This window comes from Elephantulus edwardii, unplaced genomic scaffold (genome assembly GCF_000299155.1).
Source record: "Elephantulus edwardii isolate Elephantulus edwardi_28Jun2011 unplaced genomic scaffold, EleEdw1.0 scaffold00227, whole genome shotgun sequence".
NCBI classification, from domain to species: Eukaryota; Metazoa; Chordata; class Mammalia; order Macroscelidea; family Macroscelididae; genus Elephantulus; species Elephantulus edwardii.
In genome coordinates, this window is record NW_006399977.1 from 4542948 (window position 1) to 4567269 (window position 24322).

Sequence of the window (24322 nt, forward strand, 5' to 3'; positions counted from 1 at the left end):
TTCCCATTCTTCTCAGAGTCAGCCACAGTTTGTTATGATCCACACAGTCAAATGCCTTTGCATAGTCAATAAAACACAGATATACATTCTTTTGGTATTCCCTGCTTTCAGCTAAGATCCATCTAACATTAGCTTCAATATCCCTAGTACCTTGACCCCTTCTAAGCCCAGCTTGGACTTCTGGAAGTTCTCTGCTGATGTGTTGTTCCAGTTGTTTTTGGATAACCTTCAGTAGAATCTTGCTTGCATGTGGAATTAATGATATTGTTCTATAGTTTACACACTCTGTTAAATCTAATTAAGTTTTTAAAAGTTTTCTTTTAGCTTAAAGCTTAAAACTCATGTCTAACTGGTTGCTTGACATGTTACTTAGATGTTTAACAGGAATCCCCTCAGCCTGCTTCTCCACCCGCATTGCTCATTTTAGAAATCTGGGAGCTCTTCACTTTTTATTAACTTTTTCTCCTTTACTGTCCCCTATGTGATGTAACTGTATCTAACATATTTTGGGAATTTTATCAGTAGAGTCTAGTTATTGGAAAAAAGACATCATGCTGAGAAAGTTCATAAAAAAGAGGAAGGCCCTCAATGAGATGAATTGATAAAACCATGATGAGTCTAGTTCCAGTGAAGCAATTTGGGTAGAAGTTAGCTGGTGAGTAAAAGTAGTCAGCTGGCTTAGATTTATCTAAGAAACTGGGTTGTAATGGGTAGTGCATAGGTGCAAATTAGCTGAAGAAGAAATAACTAAAAGGTTTGATTTTTTAAAATATGAAAAATAATAAAGCATATTTGAATTTTGTCCAGAGGGTTCTAGGAGAGCAGGAACATGCAAGTGTGACCTCAGAAAGCCCTTGATAAGAGACTGGGAGGGGTCCCAGAACAGAGCTGGTGGAGGGGCTGGCTTTGGAGGAGGAGATGGATGAAGGGAGCAATTGTGCCTGTATCTGGACATTTGATAGTGTCAAAATAGTGCAAAGCCAATTTTCCAAAGAAGTGTGCATTCATTTAATTTTTTTTCATTTCCATATTATTAAGGGCCCATATGAAATATACAAAGTAAAGCACAGTTCAACGTTATTTCTCTCATTCACTGTAAATTAATAATATTTGTACTCTTTAAACTTAACAAGATTTTTAAAAGATCCCTAGGCTAGTTCAGTAGTCTGCAAGTTCCCTACTAAGAGTCAGATTGTATTATACTTGGTATTCCTAGATCCTAGGACTAAGCTGGTCACTTTGCAGGTGAAGAATGTACAAACGAAACAAAGAGTTCCTATTCAAAATGTACCATTAATGCACAGAAACAAAATCATATTTGCAAGAAGGTCGTGCAACCATGCAAGTTGGCTTGTATTAGTTTTAAAATAACCCAAATTGTTTTTAATAGGAGTGAATGTAAACTATATTCTGGGTAACACTGAAGAGACCAGGAGGTGTAAATGCATTACAACATCTTAAACATTTCTAGTGAAAAGTATATTTCTGGCGAAAAGTATTTTCTAATGAAAAATAAAAAATAGAAACAAAAATATAGGTGCATATTATATTGTTGTTATGTACTTTTCAGTCAGAACTGACTTCTAGCTGACACTTCAGTGGGTTTGAGAGGCTATAATTTGCACTGAGGAGATTGCCATCTTTCGTGGAGTAACAAGTAGATTTGAAACATACACCTTTGGGCTGGCAGCATAACTGCTTACCACTAGGCCATTAGAGCTCTACGTGATTAATTATAACTGATAAAGTAGATTATTAGTGTTTAAAATGAAAATGCAAGGAGCTCTGGTGGTCTAGTGGCAAGAAGCTGTACTGCAATCCTAAAGGTATTCCGTTCAAATCCTCCGGATGCTCCACAGAATAAGGAGGGGCAATCTCCTTCTTTGCCAGTTGAATCTTACTAGATGGTACACTACAACAACAAAAAGAAAATTGTTTTGGAAAATAAGAATGTTTAAAATTATTTAGGGTTTTCCAGTAATTCCACTACTTGGAATATACGCCAAAGAAACCATAACCACCACCCAAGCAGATAAATGTTCACCCATGTTTATCGCGGCTTTGTTCACAATAGCAGGGAGCTGGAGACAACCTAAGTGCCCATCAACAAACGAATGGATAGAGAAGCTGTGGTATATTCGCACAATGGAATACTATGCTGCATTGAAAAACAAGAAACTCATGAAATGTTATTCAAAATGGGTGACCCTGGAGGACATTATGCTGAGGGAAATATCTCAAACACAAAAAGACAAATACTGCATAATACTACTGTTGTAAAACGGGACTGGCATCGGGCTTGGGAGGAGACTGAGAAAGATGGGATAAAGAATGTACACTGCATTGAAACAGATGAGGGAGAGAACTGTTTAAAAGAGATATATGATTAGGTATTATTGTCAGGACAGGGGTCCTGAATGAAGGCTGCATAGTAGAGTGATCTTAGGGGGAGAGATTGTATAACAATGAAAGAATTTTTCTTTCACTTTCAAAGAGAAGAATGAACTGGAGGGGAGGAGTGGGCAGAGAGAAAACTGCAACAATGAATGAATGGAAATCGAAAATATAAATTTTCATTAAAATGAATAATAATAGCTATTATTGTTTAGAGTTTTAATACATATCTGTTGGTCTCTTATACCTTAACCACTGTTTCTAATATGTATAATAAAATGATTGTTTTAAAAATAGAGATGTGTGTATTCTGTTTATTTAATGTTTGGTTTTTTCTCTTTGAATGACTATCTGTAAGAATCACTAAATCATCTGTAACATCCAAATCATGATTCAGGAAATAATTTCTTGTATGTGAATTATTTGGATTATTTGCTTCCTTCTTTATAACAAGTGTAAACTTTCTGCCTCATTGTCTTGTCTAAACATCTCTCAATAGAGGAAATGCAGGACCAGGAACTGAAGGAACTCATTAATAAGTCTCTAGTACCAAGTTAATCAGTTAGTAGTTCAGATAAAACAGTCACAGGAAAGAGGCCAAAATAATGACTAAAATTATTGGTGATGATAATGTATGGAAATAATCTGTAGCCCCATGATATTCACTGTTATGAATCATTGAAGTCGTGAACAAATTAGGTATTGACTTCTGTATGAAAGTTTGGAAATTCTCTTCCTTCCTGTCACTTCACTCTCAATCATCTCTCTCTCTCTTCACACACACACACACACACACACACACACACACTCCATCTGAGAAATATATGCATGAAATATGTCGCTCGAGTAACAGTGTTCTTACCATTTGCTATGTAACCAGGTACATACATAGCGTGACTTCCTGGAATAGAATGGGCTTCTTGGGTGTTTATCCTGTGAGACTGGTAGACATGCACTTTCAAGTTGTATCTACCAGTTACAGCAAAGGAGAAAAAATACCTCGAGTAAATCCCATCATTTTTTATAACATCAGCACCTGAATATTAAAAAAAAAAACCAAAACAGCCCAATGTTATTATTTTGGTAGTTGATTTCATTAAATCAGTATTTAATCAAGCCTTTAAGACTAAGATTTATCTCTTATTCTTTCCATTTTAGAATATTCTCCTTTAAATTCCTTTTTAATATTATCAAGTTATTAAAAGTCTAGGGATTCCATAATTTGTGTCTGTGATACATTAACTTCTGGAAAATTATTTTTTGAGAGGTGAATCGATGCTGCCTCACTGCTAATACAACTCTTACTAATCATCTTTTAAGTTCTCAGCCCTGGTATTGAAATTAATATTTATTATTTTATTAGAAAAACTAGTTACATTCTTAAGCTTATTTATTATCACAGTTGTAGCTTTTGATCACCTGAAACTCATAGCAACCCAATGTACAACAGCTCTGAATCCTGCCTTATCCTGAGACTGTCTCACTCTCTCAGACTCACCTACCTTCATTACCCTAGTTACTGTGTCAGTTCAGCTCCACCAGGATCTTTTTCTCTTGTGCTGTCTATCCACCCTTCCAACCATGATATCCTTCACTAAGGATTGGTTCCTCATGGTCACAGGCCCAATATATGTAAACAGAGCTTTAAATCCTTGCCTCTAAGGAATAGGTTGGTTTACCCCCTCCAGGACAGAATTGTTTCTTCTCTTGCCAATCCATGATATGTTCAATACCCTTCTCCATCACCACAACTCAAAGGCATAGATTCTTCTTATACCAGCATCAATCATTGTGCAGCTCTCTGATGCATAGCAAGTAATTGTGAAGATCATAGCTTGAATCAGGCTCACCTTAGTCTCGAGACTGACATCATTGCTCTTTAGCATTTTGGATAGGTCCTTGACCTCTCAGCAGATTTTACTAATGCAATTAGTCTTTTTATTTCCTGACTGTTGGTGCCCAGAGTGTTGATTTTGGAGCCACGCAAGTTGAAATTGTTAACAATCTCAATCTGTTCACTCTGTCTATCATGATGCTGCCTATGAGCCCACAGGTGAGGATTTTTGTTTTGCTGATATTGAGACATAATCCATATTGAAGATTGTCATTTTTGTTCTTCTGCAGTAAATATTTCAGATCCTTTACACTTTCAGCAAGCAAGACTGTGGTATTTGCAAAAAGCAGGTTGTTGATGAGTCTTCCTCAATCCAGTTGCGACATTCCCCTCATAAAGTTCAGCTTCCTGAATAATGTGTTCTGCACACAGATTGAAAAGGTATGGAAAAGAATACAGCCGAGATGCACAACTTTCTTGCAAGTTGAATAGTGTGAGACTATATGCTCATGAAAGAAACTGTAATTATTCTAGAGTTTAAGGGGTTTGCTGATTTGCAGATTAACAGGTTTGAGTTCCATCCATTTTTGCCTAAGCAAGCATTCTGAAAGCTTGACTGGTGATAGAATGCATTTTGTTCTATTAACATGCAAACCCACTTTTATTAAGTCAATTTGATTCATAACAATCCTCTTTCTCCTGTGGCACATATGGTGGATTTGAATCACCCATCTTATAGTTAGTAGCTAGACGTTTAACGCACCATGCCACTGGAGACCATTAAAGCAGTTCAATTCCAAGCAAAATTAGTGACTTAGTAGAGGGCAGCTAGGGGAGGTCCAGACTCACTCAAATTCAGATCACATTCACCCTTGAGTTCAGGAGGTCATATTGGGAAGTAATTCATCTTAAGAGTTCCATTAAGTTTACACACCATACTTCTCTTATATCAGCATTCCTTCCCCATGTTTTGGCTTCTTTTTGTTCCAATACAAGTTTCAGCATCTCTGCTGACATCTTTTTGGTCTTTTATTTATTCTTTGTCTTTGTAAGAATCTTTAGCTTTCTTCATCGATGATGTCTTTGTTGCTATTCCAGAACTCCTCTGGTTTTCTAACTTTAATGCTCCTATTCTTGAATTCAGTTAGAATACACTCAAGGCCGTATTTCAGTTTTTGTTGACTTATTTTCATTTTCTCAATTTGAGCTTGTATATGAGTAATTGATGATACATTTCACAATTAGTTGTGGCCTGGTTTTGATTATTAATATTGAGTTTCTCCACCATATCCCCCTCAGATGTAGTCAATCTGAATCAGGTGAATTCCATGTGTATAGTCACTGTTTATTGTATTTTTTTAAATTGCAATAAATTAAACATTCGTTGTACAACATTCTATCCTCTCCTACCTCATTTCTAGCACTAAGGCCATATTTTCAACTACTAATCCTCCTATATTTCTTTTCTTTCTTTCTTTTTTCTAAAAAAAAATCCTCCTATGTTTCTAATGTGTACTTTCCAGTCACTAATTATTACTTCATCCTGATTATATGTTTAACTAATATCAGACTACAAACATTGTTAGAAATTCTGTTTCTTTATCTGTCATGGTTAGTGTGTATATCTGAAAAAAAAACTGCATGAATAGAACTTTGTTGTATGCATATGGTTCACGGATAACAACAACCTATCACTCACAGCATTGTACTTTAGGGTACATTTTGAAATACTCTACTTGAGGATGACTGCCACAGTATTCTTCTTCAATTTGTCAGTTCTGGTATAGTAGATCATGTGATTGTCTGATTCAAAATGGCCTATGCAGCTCACGATAGCCTAGGATTTCATTTGTGACAACTTCTAATTTCTTTAGATTGTACATTCCATGTTTCAATTATTAAAGGATGTCTGCAACTCCTTCTCCTTTTGAGTCTTACCACATCATTAAATGAAGGTTCGTCGTTGGATGAGAGCTTTACTCCATCTGCATCACTATAGTTGGCTTTACTTTGAGGAAGTAACTCTTCCTCAGTTGCACTTTTTAGTGACTTCCAACCTGAGGGGCTCATCTTCCAGCACTATCAATGTTCTTCCATAATCCCATAGGGTTTTCAAAGGCCTGCTATTTAAGATGAGGACGCCCAGTCCTGCTTCTTAGTCTGTCTTGGTCTGGAAGCTCCATTGGAACCTGTCCACCATGGATATCCCTGCTGCTGTTTGAAATACTCGTTCCATAGTTTCCGGTGTCACAGGAACACACAAGCCACCAAAGTACAGCAGCCTGTCAGTTGAGTTGTTCTCTAGGTTCCCTATTATCTTTCTCTAGAGCAGGACACATTAGCATGAGAAAAGCAAAAGCATATGCAATTGAAGGGAAAACGATGCTTTCCATTATCAAGTATATTTTTTGCTGTTTTTGTTAATGCTATAAAGTGTGCCTGATATGGGCCACGTGCTTCACAATTACTTGCTATACTGAATTCAGAGATAACTATGAGTGATAGAAGATCGATGCTTTGGGTTGTGGTGTTAGAGAATAGTGTTGAACATACCATGGGATGCCAGGAAAACAAACAAGGCAAGGATTTTGCAGCTCTGTCTCACATACTTTGGGCACATAGCCAGGAGGGACCAGTTCTTGGAAGGACATTACACTTGGAAGAGTGGAGGGAGCGTGCAAGAGAGGAAGACACTGGATGAAACGGGTTGGCTCAAGTGACTGGAGAAATGGATTTGTTGGTCTGTCAGAGATGATGAGATTGGCTCAAGATAGGACAAGGTTCATAGCTAATGTACAGAGGGGTCACTATGAGTTGCAGGTGACTCAATGGCACATAACAATAACAACAACAATATTGGAAAGAAATAAAATCTTGATGTTTAGTGTAATGGGTAACTAACTAGATGATTTATCTTTATTGAAAAATGGCAACTCTCTCCCCTACAAACTAGAAAGATCTCCATGCCACAGTTACTCACTATGACCTCTTTTAATCACTGAAGCAGAAAAAACTAGAAAGGAAAATTTGTTTGAAAGTAAAGAGATTTAGTTTTAATGTGTTGGCTAGCTGTGAAACTCAATCTTGCTGAGCTTTAGTTTTCTCATCTTTAAACTGAGGATAACTTATTGCAGAGTGTTTTTATAATGACAATTTTAGATTTAGAAAGCATATTTTAAATTGCAAAATATTTTATCAGAATCTATTTTCTTATTGTTCTTTTATTTATCTATCAAAGACTGCTTCCATTATAAAAGTATGCTTAAACAGACATGCATTTGTGTTTAATTATTGGAAAGATTAAATTTATGCTTTGATGCCTAAGAAATAATTTTCATTAATTCTTTTACTAGAGTATAAATTTAACCAGAAAAAATAAATGAAATGTTTCCAGAGAATAAATATAAAAGCTCTTTGAGTTGAATCCTAGGACAGCAAGCATCTGTTCTCCAGGCCCGCCCACAGGCAAGGGCAAAACAGAAAAATATTTTACAAATTGCATTTTTGGACTATACTCAACAAAATAAGAGGTAGGGCCATGGATAAGCAATCAAAACATGAAATGTTCACTTGGATCTGTTCTGATTAGAAATAAGCCAAACAATAAAACTGTTGGTTTCTTTTTCCTTTTATCTGGCTTCCTCCGAGGTAGACTTGAACTAGATATTCTTTGAATGAACTTTAAATGGTCTTTGAAACAACAGGACAGAAGAATATGATTTTACCAGTAGATCAAACCTTTGTGTCTGCCAATGTAGTTTTTACAGTCTGTTGATATTCTGCGAATTTAATTTAGGGAAAGACCAGAACTGGAAACGTACCAACAAAAGCCCTTTGTGCTCTTAGAAGTCAATGTTAGTCAGAAAGGGTCTGATTGTTTGAGCTGCTGCTGCTGCTGTGCTGTCCATAATGCTGAAAGATGGGGCTCTGGACTCCGTACATGCAAAGTTAGTGCTTTGAAGTAGGTTTCTGTGTTGTTGTTTTCACAGTGGTGGAGAATTAGAGAATTGTCCTTAGCCTACTAGGCTTACTGGCATGTTCTTGTGACCAGATCTCACATCAAAAGGGCATTGTTTGGTGCTAAAGATGGAGTTGTGTCTTCTCTTCAGCTCAACTATTTGGCTCAAGAAGTTTCAGGTCCAATACTTTTCCATAGTTCATAGGAAAAGGTTATGATCACTGGCACTGCAGCTCCTACATTAGAATTTCATTTGTTTATTTTAACATGCAGTGTTGCCCTGCTCTGTTCTGACTACTGCCCCTTGGTCCAAGTATAGGTTTCGCATTAGCACGATTAAATGTTCTGGGATTCCCATTCTTCTCAGAGTCAGCCACAGTTTGTTATGATCCACACAGCCAAATGCCTTTGCATAATCAATGAAACACAGATAGACATTCTTCTGGTATTCTCTGATTTCAGCTAAGATCCATCTAACATCAGCTACAATATCCCTAGTACCACAACCCCTTCTAAACCCAGCCTGGACTCCTGGCAGTTCTCTGCTGATGTACTGTTCCAGTAGTTTTTGGGTAATCTTCAGTAGAACCTTGCTTGCATGTGAAATCAATGATATTGTTCTGTAGTTTTCACACTCAGTTGGGTCGCCCTTCTTTGGTATGGGAACAAATATAGACCTCTTCCAGTCAGTTGGCCAAGTGGTTGTTCTCCAGATTTCTTGGCACACCAATCGGTAGCATCAGGATGGATGGCGAGGAGATTGAGATTGTTCACAGCTTCAGTTTGCTCGGCTCCATGGTCAACACTCTTGGCACCAGTAGCCAGGAAATAAAAAAACGTATTGTGATGGGAAAGTCTGCAGTTAGGAACTTCTCTAAAGTACTCAAGAGCAACGGTGTCTCTCTGGAGACTAAGGTGCACCTGATACAGGCCATGGTTTTTGCAATCACTTGTTATGCACCAGAAAGTTGGACAATGACTAGGGAGGATAGAAGGAGAATTGACGCCTTTGATCTGTGGTGCTGGAGAAGAATGTTGAATGTACCATGGACTGCCAAGAAAACAAACAGATTCATTGTAGAGAGGGTTAAACAAGGCTGCTCCTTGGAGGCAAGGATTTTGGGGCTTTGCCTGACATACTTTGGACATGTTGTAAGGAGAGACAAGTCCTTAGAGAGGGACATCATGCTGGGTAAAGTAGAGGGACAGCGCAGGAGGGGAAGACCCTCTATGAGGTGGATTGATTTAGTGACTAGGGTAATCGGGATGGGTGTGTCAGAGGCAATGAGATTGACACAGGATAGAGCAGGGTTTAGGGCTGTTGTACATAGGGTCGCTATGAGTCGCAAATGACTCGACGACACATAACAACAACAACAACAACAATTTTAACATGCAGCCTGATTATGTCAATGAGTAGTACATATATGTTAGAGGAATACTGACATGCTGGAGGACATATAAGCATGTTCCCGTCTAACCTCACTGAGTGAGATTGGCCAATGTCACATGTCCAAATGACCAAGTATAAGTTAAGGCTGAGAAGTCAAGCAGCTTCCTACTACCCTCCTGCTGTTATCCAACCTCCTTGTAAAAGCAGAAAACTCCAAACTTGCTACCATTATGTTAACTCAAACTCACAGCAACACCTCCTTCTCCAATTAGGTTTCTGAAGCTACAGGAAAAGCTCTCTTCCCTTTATGGGAAGGCACTCTCTTGATTTCTCTCTTCAGGAAGAGACTGCTTTATCTTTCTCTTGAGGAACAGCTGGTAGATTTGAATTACCAATATTTGCATTAGCCGTGCAATACAGACCCACTATACAACCAAAGCTTATTTCTATTGCAGCCACACTTGTTGTTGTTGTTGGTTGCCATCGAGTTGAGCTTGACTCATAACCACCCTAAGAACAAAAGGCCTGAAGCTTTTCTATAACTATCATCATTTCTCCAAGTTTTTAGAGTTTCTAGAGGCATGTGTTTTCAGAAGTGAATGCCACTTCTGCTTCCAAACCTGTCTTAAACGGGGAGCTCTTCCAAACACTGTCCACCATGGGCACCTGTTATGGCATGTGACACCCCAATGACACAAGATTCAGCATCACAGCAAACCTAGATTATTAACTCAGTACAGCAAATTGACAGAAGAGTGCTATACATACAACTTAGAAGAAAGTTCCTCTAAAATATAATAACACTGATAGTCGCCCTTACATGATGATTTTGAGAACATGAAAAACATGACATTCCTTCTTACCTGCTCCATTATCAAGAAGTTTCAGTGTCACAGGCTCTCCAGTCTCTGGCTCAATTGTAGCCGTTACAGTGGCATTAAGGATGGGATAAAACCCCTTTCTAACATTTGCATAAATCATCACTGGATTGGGAAAGTGGGTGCTCTCTCTTTCCACATACGCTTCCACAGTGGCCGGTGGTACGGTGGGGCTGGAGGCTTGAGAAGTCACAGTCATTTTCAAAGCTTGAGGAGAATTGTGGGTATTGTTCAGTGTGTAAGTCCAGTTCCCAGGCTGCAAAACAAAAGCTCTCTGTTTTTTGAGGTATGAAGGGAGTGGGGAATATATATCTTTAACTAACTTAAAAACATAAATCTAGCTATCTAGTGTTTTTGTGTCATTGTTTTTTAAATTTATTGATGTTGCACTTTTTCATACTATGAAAGAATGTCAGGAAAAATAATATTGGCTAAGGGATAACTAAATCAGTATTTCTGTAAATTTCACAACAAAATGCAGTTTGTTAAGTAACTCATTAGAGAATTACATCATGGATTTATTTGCATATAGGGTCAGATTGTGGTTTTAACTCTGAGAAGACAATGATAATGGTGCCAAGCTTCAAAGAACAAATAATTAACAACGAAAGTGACACCTTTCTGTTGTGCGAAACCACTAGCATCTCTGAGCAGAAGGGTAGGCAATCTCTTCCTGTGTCTTTTACAGCCTCTGAAACCCATTGGAAGGTGAACTTTGAGTTGGTTCCTACTCAAGGGAATGACTTTAAGGTTTTGTTTCAGTTGTAACAAGAGAAAACAAACAAACCTCAAACTCCCTGTTGTCGAGTGTATTCTGATTCCTGCCATTGAGTCTATTCTGAGTCATAATGATCCTCCATCACTTTCCAAGACTGTAAATCTTAACCAGGTAAAACTTCACACCTTTCTCCCAAGAAGCCACTGGTGGAGTCAAATGATTGGAAATACATGGCCTTTCTGTTAGTGGTATAATATGCTACAGCCCATACCACCAGAGCTCCTTAAGCTTCTAAATGCTATGCAGATATTAATTGAACCATTTCACCCAAATGGAGGTTTTAAATTTTTGGTTTTTTTCAGGAAAAGAGAGGATAATATCCTATTAAATCAATCATTTTGTTTACATGGATATCTCAGACTAAAAAGGTAACAATATTCTTCTTTTCCTTTGCCTGTTGTAACCTTTCCCTTTGCATTCATTTATTCCAGAAGTATCAAGCAACAGTAACAACATACACTATTAGCAGCCATTGTGGAGTGGTGGAACCTGTATTTAGTTCACTTTTATAAAAGGACACTGAGGTGGAACTAACTTACTGACACCTCACAGCAACAATTTGTTTCTTGTGTAGGTTTCAGTTTAAAAGTTCTATGAATAACATAAGAACAATAACTAAGAATCAAGAAAAGAACACAACAGTTTTAATCAGCTGAGATGCTACAATATCTGTGTGGAGTAGCTTGTATAAATACTGCTAAACATCACTCTCTCACCTCTGTTGACTGCTTAGGGAAACATACAAAAGAACATCTAAAACAAAAAAGTTAAATCTATGAAGTAGCAGAAATTTATTATCTTGATTAACCTATATAGATATTAACTTTTTCCTATCATTCTTGATCTTTAATTAGATGCTAAAAGTATTAAGAGGGACACATCATAGTAAGGAACACAACAGGGCGAGAGCATGGAGGACCTGGTGTGTAATAATAACCAGTTGGAATAATGAAGGTAAAAATATGAATGATGAAAGTATGACACAGTAAGTAGAGGTAAAATGCCACCTTGACCTCTTTTTTCCTCCCACAATTTTAAAGTTATAATTCAAGGATCAAGATGATTCGTCTATTGTTGTTGTTAAGGTGTTAAGTGCTGTTGAGTTGTAGACGACTCATAACAACCCTATGAATGAAAGACCTGAACACTTGGATAATTTTCATCATTTCTCTACGTTCACATAGTTTCCGGAGGCAAGCTTTATCAGAAGTAGATGCCATTCCTACTTCCAAGCTTGTTTTAATTGGGGAGCTCCACCAAACACAGTTCATCATGGGTAACCATTATTGTATTTGACACATCAGCGTTTAGCATCACAGCAACCATGAGTTACCTCTGTACAGCAAATGGACAGACCAGTGCTATACTACTTAGAAGAATGTTTCACAAAAAAACAATTAAAACCACGTCTGAGGAAAGCAGATTAAAATCACCCATCTTTGGCTTGGTAGCATCACTTCCTGTCCACTAGGCCAACTGAGCTTTCTCGTTGTTGTTGTTGTTGTTGTTAATTGCCATCGAGTCATAGATGACTCATAGAGACTCTATGAATGAAAGACCTGAACACTTATATAACTTTCATCATTTTTCCAAATTCGTGTATTACCTTTTTGTAATCACATTCGTCACAGACACATGGAATTCTCCACATCAAAAACTTCTCTTCAGGTATACTGGGTGTATTAATAATCAGACACCTAACCTACTCTAAGGAGGTAGGCAGAGGGAGCAAGAATTAGGTTAAATGTTTCTGACTTTTGAAAACAGCTGTGAAAGAGCATGGTGGGTTTGAAGAAAAGTTCAGCAGAAACTTTTGGTAACAGAAGCTCTATTACTTGAGTAATTGGAAGTTGTGAAGGTACAAGCCATCACAGCATTGCATTGCATTGACAACACAAAAGTGGCGCCACCCTGGGGGTTCAAACCCTTTGGTGACTCTGAGAGAGAAAGATGGGTAATATTATCCCAAAGGATTTACAGCTTCTTAGAATCTACTGTAGTGTTATCTATGAGTCAGACCTAACTTGATAGCAATGACAGAGAGACAGATTGTAACATGCCTTTCTAACAGTGTAGGAGGACACAAAGTCAGGGAAACTTACAAAACAGAAATCCAAGTCAACCTTTATCTCATGTTTGAAACTTACTTAAATTCCAAGAATAAGTGGGGCATTGAGGATTAAGAAATAAGCTTGACTAGATATCAAAACATGAAGGACCTAATATGTAATAGAAACCGGTTGGACTTTAATCTGAAGCCATCAAAGACCTTGGACTTGGATATATACTTGATCAGATTTGTGTTTTAAATGGATCACTGGTAAAATGAAGATTGGCTGGAAGGGCAGTCAGGATGTCAGTCATGATTTAGGGGTTGTTGTTGTTTCTATGTGCTGTCCAGTCGACTCTGACTCATAGCATAGATTTGGTCAAATCTGTTTAGAAACTTTAGTAATTTTCCTTTGCCTTTAGATTTCAAGTCCCTGATTTGTTTTTCTGGCCTACATCCTTTACAAATTTCATATAGATACATTTGTCTCTATGCTTAGGAAAAACTTAATTTTAACTTTTAACTTTATTTGCAAAGCTCTTACTGACATGGCTCCTGTATATCTCTTAAGCCTCATAACTCTATGTTCCTTCCTTCCCTCATAGCCGGGTCAGAACTGACTCATAGCTGACCCTCTAGTGGGTTTTCAAAGGCAGTAAATCATGTTGCAGGAGGATGCCCATCTTTCTCCAGCAATATTGCACTACTTACAGCTTAATAAACAGCTGTGTTCTTTTCCTCTGAACCTTTCTGTGTACTATTTTCTCTTTCAGAGCCCCATACACATCTTACTGCCCCTTTATCTTCCATCTTTCTATTCCATTGTCTTCATTTCCAGAAAGAATTTACCTGGACCCATTTCCTAACCCAGTACCCCTCCTATATGGTCTATACTTGGGTACCCTGGCCTTGATCTATCTTATCATGATATTTTTGTATAAAGTACTTAGAAAAGGTCCAGCATTAATGGATGCTCAAAGAGACTATGTGTGCATGTATATATAAATGTAAACATGCGGATTAAAAAAAACACAAAACACCAACTCATGAACAGGTTTGAGGCCTTGAACACTAATGAACGCAGACAAAATATCATCCATGAAGAGTGTAAACGGTCATTACAAAGAAGGAAAAAGAAGAAAAGACCAAAATGAGTATCAGAAAAGACTCTGAATATTGCACTAGAATGCTGAGAAGCAAAAGCAACGGGAAGAAATCAGGAAGTTAAGGAGCTGAATAGAAGATTTCAAAGGTTGCTTGGGAAGACAAAGCAAAATATTATCATGAAATGTGCAAGGAGCTGGAGTCAGAAAATCAAAAGGGCCGAACTCACTCAGCATTTCTTAAGCTGAAAGAACTAAAGAATAAATTAAAGCCACAAGTTGCAATGCTTAAGGGGCAGAATATTGAATGATTCAAGAAGCATTAAAAGCAGATAGGAGTATACAGAGTCATTGTACAAAAAAATACTTTGCTGACACAGAAGAATTCCAAGAAACATCATGTGATCAAGAGGCTATAGTGATGAAGGAGGAAGTGCAGGCTGCTTGGAAGGACTTGGCAAAATATAAAATTAAAAAATAAAGCACCAAGAATTGATGGAATACAAATTGATGTATTTCAAGAAATAGATGCTGTGCTCACCAAGTTGTGTCAAGAAATATGAAGGACAACTACTTGGCCAACTGATTAGAAGAGATCCATATTTATTTCCATGAAAAAAAAAAAAGGTGACCCGACAGAGTGTGAAAATTATTGAACAATATTACTACTATAACACACTAGCAAAATTTTCCTGAAGATTATCCAGAAAAGACTTGAACAGTGCATTGCCAGAGAACCAGAACTAAAAAAAAAAATTATTTGTATGGCATAAATATTGTTTTCCATTGTAAAGTGAGAATGATTTGATACTGTTCAAAGAGTCAAACATGGGGTGCTCTGGTGACCTAGTGGCAAGAAGCTGCACTGGAATCCCAGAAGTGTGTAGTTCAAATCCCTATATGCTCTGCTGGAGAAAGAGGGACAATCTCTTCCTGTACCAGTCAGATCTGATTTAACAGTACACACAACAAAATAATAGAATTTTAAAAAAATTTTAAAAAAAGTGTCAAACATGCGCATGGTCACAAAACCCACCTTGGCAGTTCCTGGGATGGACAGGTGAGCAGTCTGCAAATCCAGGTTGTGGGTAAAATTATTTGTGTTGTATTTTCTTCCCTCAGGATCAGACAATACAATCTCCGGGGGACCATTAGTCTGCCACGTGACGAGAAAGGCGGTGTCATTGCCCACGCCATTTTCCACAGTGACCGTGCTTTTTAGTTGGTGATGAGGCTTAACAATTTCACCAGTGCTCTCTAGCTGTAAAGCAGAATACATAGTGAAACCTCCTAGAATACTCATAGTAATTTTCTTTTTCATCAGTTTAATGGCATATAAAAGTTAATTAGTAAATAAAAATGTTATTTATTTAAGCACAAAAAACTCTCTCTCTCTCTCTCTGTGTGTGTGTGTGTAAGTTATATGGATGGAATGTAACCCTCGACCTGTTACTGGGTTAAATGCTTTGTATGTTTGTTGTTGTTATGTGCCGTCGAGTAGCTTGCGACTCATAGCGACCCTATGTACAACAGCCTTAAACTCCGCTCTGACCTGTGCCAATCGCACTGTCTTTGACACTCCCACCCCTATTATCCCAGTCACTGAATCAATCCACCTCATAGAGGGCCTTCCCCTCTTGCACTGTCCATCCACCCTACCAAGCATGATGTCCCTCTGCAAGGACTGGTCTCTCCTCACAACATGTCCAAAGTATGTTAAATGGAGCCTCAGAATCCTTGCCTCCAAGAAGCCGCCCGATTTGAACCTTTCCAGGATGAATCTGTGTGTTTTCCTAGCAGTTCATGGTACCCTCAATACTCTTCTCCAGCACCACAGCTCAAAGGCATCAATTCTCCTTCTATCCTCCTTGGTCATTGTCCAACTCTCTGATGCATAACAAGTGATTGCGAAGACCATGGCCTGTATCAGACGCACCTTAGTCTCCAGAGAGACTCCATTGCTCTTCAGTACTTTGGAGAGGTCCCCAACAGCAGACTTTCCCATGGCAATGTGCCTTTAAATTTCCTGGCTGCTGGTGCCTAGACTGTTGACTATGGAGCCAAGCAAACTAAAGCTGTGTATAAAGTTACCTAAATCCTTAAAATCCACTGTGAGATAAGTACCATTGTTACCTATTATTTGCAGATGACAAGACTGTGGCTTAGGGAAGTAATTCCTCTGATGTCACCAGTAGAACTGGAATGAGCTGAGGCTGGAATTCATTTCATTACTGTCCATTCCCATTGGACATGTGTATAAGCAATTTAGAAAATGAAATGTATTCATTAACACAAGTAACAGGTCTTAAGGGTGCTCATAAGTGGAAAATGTATCAAGTTATGTTTGTGAATAATAGAAAGACCTGGTGTAATATTTGTCCCAATCAAGTGGACAAATGTTTGTGGATATACTTGTTCTACAACTCTGCCACATTTTGTGCTGGACTCAGGGTTTGGTCCTGGGCTCCACCCTTAGTCTGAGGAGTTAATGGCATGCAAACAACTCAGAGGAAGTGACTATATTCAAGAATATCAGACAAGTTGTTTTGGGCCTATATGAATAATATTTTATATAAAAATATTTTTATGTGGACTATCATTCCATATTAGTAAAAGAGGAAAGTATAGAGTAGAAAGATTACTTAGAATTATTAGCAAAAACAAGGCGCCACCTGTAATCTAATCTTGAGAACATACTGTCATTTATCATTTACACTTTCTCACCACTAATGATGAAACTGTGGTTACTACCTTGCCATGTCAACATAATCTTTGTGTTAAATATTTTCTGACACTAATTTACTGACTCCATTGTACACAGAAAACCTTTAACTTGGCAGGTTCATTTACCATCTGTAAGGAAGCTGCAGGTGAAATTTTGTTCAAAGTGTTGTTCAGTTATATTAAAAATATTTTACAGTCTAAATTTTTTTTTATAGTCTAAATTTAAGGGCAGCCAATACTCTTTTAAAAAATTGTCTTAATTAGTGGAAGCTTCTGTGAGCAAAATTGTGGAAACTGAAGGGATATTTTTGAAATTTTTAGAGTTTAATAAACTAGTATTCCTTATGCAAGAAAGGAAATACAGAAATGTTAAAGAAGTAGGATAAAAGTAATTCTGAATGATGAAAAGTTATTATTGAACTAAAGCCAAACTGATCTTGTTATTGTTTTTACATGCCACCATGACTCATAGATCCTATAAACATCAGATCTGCACCTTGAGGGCAGGATAGGGACCTGCACCATCCTCATGATATCCAAAATGCATGAGCCCCTTAGTGGAGTAATATACTGGAGCACCTTATTGCAGTAACAGTGTAACTTGTGGAAACACTTCCTTTCTTTCATTTTCCCCTCTACCTTCCTGAGCATGATGTCTTTTCCAAGAACTGGTGTCTCCTTATATCATCCCCAATTACATGAAACAAAGTTTTACTCTTCTTGCTTCTAACGAGCACCTTAGTTTTATTTCTCCTAAGACAAACTTGTTTGTTCTTTTGGCAGTCCTTGGCATAGTCAGTACTCTTCTTCAATATTACAATTCAATGGCATTAATGAATCTTCTCATTATTCATATTCATTGGCCAACTTTCAGATTAAATAAGTAGTTTATCATTTTTATTTTTACTCTCCATCTCCACTCTCATTTAACAAAAGAGAAGGAAGCAAGCTCTACTTACAGAGCTTTGAACATTATCAATAGTGATTATATAAAATATAGGACTAAGAAATAGCAAGTCAGTGGCCATCAAGTCATTTCTTACTCATGGTGACCGCTACGCGTTGGAGTAGAACTGGGCTCTGAAGGGTTTTCAGTGGCTGAGTTTTCAAATTAGATCATCAGGACTTTCTTCAGAGGTTCCTCTGGGTGGCCTCAGGCCTTCAACCTTTTGGTGAGTAACCAAAACGAAAATAATTTGCACCACTCAGGGATTTCTAAGAACTGTAGAATTGAGTAGAAATGAAGTGGGTTCTGATAATAAGAAGCTTATTAATAGCCTTTCACACACTGACTTATAGAGTCTAATAAGGCTAATGAGGCAGTTAGCATAATCTCTTAACTTTACCCACACTTTCCCGGCCCATCAAGGTGATCTGACCTGAATACATTGCTGAAAAATGTCTCCGGTTCCAGAGGAAATTCTACTGAAGGCATCAATGATGCTGTTAGAGCTTGACTTATCTGGAACAAAGAACTTTAAACCTCCTGAAATACATAATAGAGATGTTAGCTAATAAAAACGAAGATATAAAAGAAAACAGAAAAAAAAATTATTAGATCTTTGTCGAAACTTTTCTGTTAGACCGTCAGGTTTTTCTGCAGGATGGGGTAAGAGTTGTGTTTGTCCAGTTAATTCAATGGCATCCTGTTCAACTGTGTGGTCAGTACCACCAATGATGTAGTTTTGTTGTTCTGCTCAGGGTTATACTATCAAAGCCCAGAATGATACCTTGTAAGTGAGAGGAACTCAATAAATATTTAGAAGTCTTGTAATTGATGGAAATTCCTAGATCACCTACTAGGCTCATTGTTATCAATTGTTTTCAGAAACAAATTTTAAAAGTTAACTTGCAGAGTTGCATCTACTTCCTAAACAACATGCATTCAGAAACTCTATGAACTTTTATAAATGTCGATAGTTGTAGCTTCAGGCCTTTTGTTCATAGGGTCACTATGAGTCTTGCTTGACTTGAAGGCAATCAACAACAACAACAACAACATAAAGAATGTAAGATGAAATCATTCCATGTTGCAGAACGTTGGAAAGGAAGGGAGTGTTTCTGGCCAGGACAGATCGTCTGAGCTCCAGACAGGTGCAAGCCTCCCAACACCCTTTAATGTGGGGTAGAGAAAGCTCCCCTGTGTTTGGCTGTACTTGATTGAGAAAGCTTGCCAGCTGGGAAAATGGCTACCATGTTTGTTGAGCTGGGAGTGATCTGCACGAGGCTGAGGTTCTCCTGATCAATCGGCATGTCCCACGTCTGTAAGCCCACCCTATCCTGTTTTCCTGTGTATATAAGTGCAGTGCTTATCCTAATAAAACTGAGCTGGATTGACTCTCTAATCCTCTCCCATAGTGGTGGATCTCTGTTGTGCTTACTCCCATCAGGTTGTTGCTGTCAAGTTGCTGGTGAACTGACAGGGACAATTCCATCTATATGTTTGGAATGGTCTAGGGGGAAAGTAAAAAAAAAAAAAAATCACACAAACAAAATAAAAAACCCTGAACAGACTGTCACAATTTTTGTCAATGTTTTTTTGTTTATTTTATTTTAGAAAACTGTGTGTTATTCAATTATGTTATCATATTTTCATTTTGCATATTCAAACTAAAAAGAAATGCTCTAAAAGAGAAGATTTTTGTAGGCATTTCTTTACCCGTGAGATGTGATAATTCCTCCAGGTTTCCAGCCGCAGATGAGCCCAGGGTGATAGAATGAATGGTCGAGCCACTGTTCAGCACTGTGAGTAGGCAGTTGTTTATGTGTTCATCATCTCCACTGGTCACTAGTATCATCACAGAGCCATGTGCTTTTCCATTCAGTTTTTCAACCACCTGGACACGGAGTCAGCCATACTAAAGTAAATGTTATTCAAATTGTTTTATGCAGCAGAAAAGTTGCTCTCATTCCGAACACCCCACCCTTAGGACACGTAACTCTTTTAACATAACTCTGCAGCTTCCTGTATTCCTCATCATCCCCACTCGGTTATGACCATACTCTACTACAGCTCTGTCACTCTACATGCCTCTACTATGTCTGAGGAAGAACTCTTCCTATTTAATTGCCATGATATGCTAGTAGTTTAGATTAGTGTCCATAAAGATAGTGGGTTATTTTGTGGGTTAAAGGGCAACAGTCCTAGAACTATTTTGACAAATTCTGGATCAACCACTCAGTGTTGGCTACACACTAAAATCAGATGAGGAGCCTTATCCTGGAGTAATTAAATTAGAATTGTTAGGAGTAAGACCCAGGATTAGTTTTAGCCTCATGTGATTTTACTGGGCATCAAGGTTGAGATGGACTTGCCTATAACCAGCAATAACTGCAGCTGATAGGTCTTGCTAGCTATTGGATGACTGGTGTATGTCTGTATTCTAGATGCTGACTCTAAACTTGTCTTGATTTGAGTGAATTCTGTACTTGCTGAAACATGCCACTGCCTTTAGTTGACTCTGATTTGCTTGAGGTCTGTCATACAAGCAAAATTATAGACAGGTGCCAGACCTGTCTGTTTGGACTGGAAAACTCAAAAATATCACTAGACACAGCTGCAACAGCCTCAGCATGGATTAATTTTCAGAAAATTCCCAGATGATGTCAAAACCCTCCAGTCTTGGTCATTATGTTAATTTATTTACTCATTTCTTCAACAAGCACTTACTGAATAATGACATATTGTGTGCCAAGTACTTTTCAAGACATAGGCAATACAATGATGAGTATGACACAGCTTCTAACTTTAAGGATAATTTATTATTTCCCTAAGTTGAGGCTGCTATGACCACATTGTGATATACTGTATCTAATCAGAAGCAGTTTCAGATACGAAAAGAAAGAAACCTGGTGGTTATCCAAAGTTTGGAATTCCCTACAGTACCTCAAATCCCTTTTTAATTCCCAAGCAGACACTGGTCTCTGCTTCAGCTGACATAGTGGTAGGAAGAAATGAAACTAGCAACTTGCGGTCGTCGATGTTCTTAATTTGATGTAGCTGGGCTCTGATCTCTCCTTTGCTATCAAAACTGGTGATGCCCACAAAAGTATGCATTTCAACAATCTGCATCAAGTAAAATTCTGCTGCCTGTTGCAAATGAAGAAATCTGTCTCCCTAGATCCCAAAAAGGAAAAAAAAAGAAACATTTGGTTGGCACACAAAAGTTTGATTAATTCATTCAGAAAATATCTCTTCTAATTTTTAGGAGTTGTTGTTGTGGTTGTTATGTGCCACTGAGTAACCCGAGACTCATAGCAACCCTATGTACAAGAGCCCTAAACCCTGCTCTGTACTTTGTCAATCTTATTGTCTCTGACACATCTGCCTCCATTACTCCGGTCACTGAATCAATCCATCTCATTGATGGTCTTCCTCTCCTGTGCTGTCCCTCCACCCTCCAAAGAATGATGTCCCTCTCCAAACACTGGTCCTGCCTTGCAACATGTCCAAAGTATGTCAGATGAAGCTTCAGAATCCTTGCCTCCAATGAATAGCCTTGTCTCACTCTCTCAAGGATGAACCTGTTTCTTCTTCTAGCAGTCCATGGTATATTTAATACTCTTCTCCAGCATCACAGCTCAAAGGCAACAATTTTCATTTTATCACTCCTACTCATTGTCTAGCCTTCTGATGCATAACAAGTAATTGCAAAGACTATGGCCTGTGTTTCATTGATTATGCAAAGGTGTTAGACTGTGTGGATCATAACAAACTGTGGCTGACTCTGAGAAGAATGGGAATATGAGAATACTTGATTGTGCTAATGTGAAACCTATACTTGGACCAAGAGGCAGTCATCAGAACAGATCAAGGAAACACTGCATGGTTCAAAATTGGGAAGGGCGTATGCCAGGGATGTGTCCTGTCTCCATATCTTTTCAACCTGTATAAAGAACAGATTATCCGGGAGGTTGGGTTCTATGAGAAGTGTGGTGTCAGGATTGGTGGAAGATCTATCAACAGTCTGTGTTATGCAGATGACACAACCCTGCTTGCTGAAACTGAGGAAGACCTGAAGCGCTTGCTGCAGAGGGTCAAGGACTGCAGTCTCCAACATGGATTGAGGCTCAATGTCAAGAAGACAAAGATTCTCACCACTGCACCAATTGGCAGCATCAGGATGGATGGTGAAGAGATTGAGATTGTTCACAGCTTTAGTTTGCTTGGATCCACAGTCAACACTCTCGGCACCAGTAGCCAGAAAATTAAAAGACGTATTGCCATGGTAAAGTCTGCTGTTCTGGACCTCTCCAAAGTACTGAAGAGCAATGGTGTCTCTCTGGAGACTAAGGTGCGTCTGAAACAGGCCATGGTCTTTGCTATCACTTGTTATGCATCAGAGAGTTGGACTAAGGAGTATATGAGGAGAATTGATGCCTTTGAGCTGTGGTGCTGGAGAAGAGTATTGAGGGGACCATGGACTGCTAGGAAAACACACAGATTCATCCTGGAAAGGGTCAAATCGGGTGGCTTCTTGCAGACAAAGATTCTGAGGCTCTGTCTAACATACTTTGGACACGTTCTAAGGAGGGACTGTTCCTTAGATAGGGACATCATGCTTGGTAGGGTGGACGGACAGTGCAGGAGGGGAAGGCCCTCTATGAGTCAGATTGATTCAGTGACTGGGGGAATTGGATGCGTGTATCAGAGACAGTGTGATTGGCACAGGACAGAGCAGAGTTTAGGGCTGTTGTACATAGGGTCGCTATGAGTCACAAGCGACTCGATGGCACACAACAACAACAACATTAACATGGCCTGTATTAGGCATCATAGTCTCCAGAGTGACATTGTTGCTCTTCAGTACTTTGGAGACTTCTTTAAAGAGGTAAAATACAATTCTTTAAGAGTATCAAAGAAAGACATAATGTGAGAATATTGTTCAATTAATTGTAAACACAAAACTCTCCTTTTTGGGAGGTGGGAGTTGAGAATTTGAAACTTTGTCTCCAAAAAATGGTTCATATTTATCACTTTCTAAGAACATATATAGAGAGCTCTAGTGGCTTAGTGGTGAGGATTTTTATTTCCAATCCAAAGGTATGAAGTGCTGATCTATCAGCTATACCACAAGAGAAAGATGAGCAATCTCTCATGTGATTTACTGCCTCTGAAAGATTGCTGATGGGTCAGCTATGGGTCTGTTCTGACTCGATGGTACAAGGCGGCAATAAAAACATGTATCAAATGTGGTGTTCATAGGGTTTTTATAAATAATAGTTGACTCAATGGCACCTAACAAGAACATGCATTGCCACTACTTCTTTCCATGAAAAAATTCAGAGGTTCTGCATAATACAATTCGGTATAGATAGGGACAAGTTCCAAAGGGACCTGGTGGTAGGGAGGAGTAGCAATCAGAGGATCCAATATCTATCTTGGCACTAGCTACTGTGATTATAGTAAAATTATGCTGGGTAGTTAATCTATAAAATAAGGATAATAATATCTTTCTTAACTATAATGCAACTGCTATAAAGAAATATCTATGTCAAAGTATAGTTACACAATAAAGTACTCACCATGTATAAAGCAGTAAAAGGGCACTTGCTTTGAATGTCATGGAAAGAGAAAAAGCAATAAGATATCTTCAATGGCCATTTGTTCATGGGTGACTTCTGTCTCTTTAGCTAACCTTCCATCTTCCTTACAATAAAGACCTGTATTTGGAGTCTCAAACTCTACACTTTCGATTATTGCTTCCTTTCTCAACTATTGTTTCTCATACTATGTTTAGAGGATAGTTGTGAAGGTAGTTAAAATGAAATCTTTGATTCTGGCATATAGAGTTACTAATTATGTGACCATTGAAAAAGTACTTTTTTATTTTTAAAATCCTAAATTTTCCCATCAGCAAAATAGACACCTAAGAAACACACTCAGTAAATTGTCATTATTATCATCATGGTACTCAAAGTATCATCCCCAAATGTGACTTCTACTCTAAATAAATAAAAATCTAACACTTTCTTTTCTAACCCAAACCTCATAACCTTGAATAAATAATTTCATTTTATATCTTCAATTTTTTTTTTCAGTTTCATGCATCTCTACCCTATCTCTGCTACTCCCTCAAACCCACCTATTATTGGTGTTGATATGTGTCTCCAAGCAGGCTGCAACTCGTAGCAACTCTAAGAACAGGGGACCTGAACCTTGACTTTTTCATGCCATCCTCACCATTTCTGATGTACTGGAGCCCATGGT

At 38.2% G+C, this 24322-nt stretch overlaps 1 protein-coding gene across 1 annotated transcript in view; it reads right to left on the reverse strand.

The window, feature by feature from the left end:
- CLCA2 (chloride channel accessory 2) overlaps positions 1–24322 on the reverse strand; it is a 66235-nt gene that overhangs the window by 7440 nt on the left and 34473 nt on the right. The window contains exons 7-12 of the mRNA XM_006898382.1: positions 20999–21229; positions 19772–19949; positions 18492–18598; positions 15425–15649; positions 10443–10713; positions 3257–3430 (exon numbers count right to left, since the gene is read on the reverse strand). Of these exons, the coding sequence (XP_006898444.1) occupies positions 3257–3430; positions 10443–10713; positions 15425–15649; positions 18492–18598; positions 19772–19949; positions 20999–21229 (1186 nt within the window). The remainder of the gene's footprint in view (positions 1–3256; positions 3431–10442; positions 10714–15424; positions 15650–18491; positions 18599–19771; positions 19950–20998; positions 21230–24322) is intronic.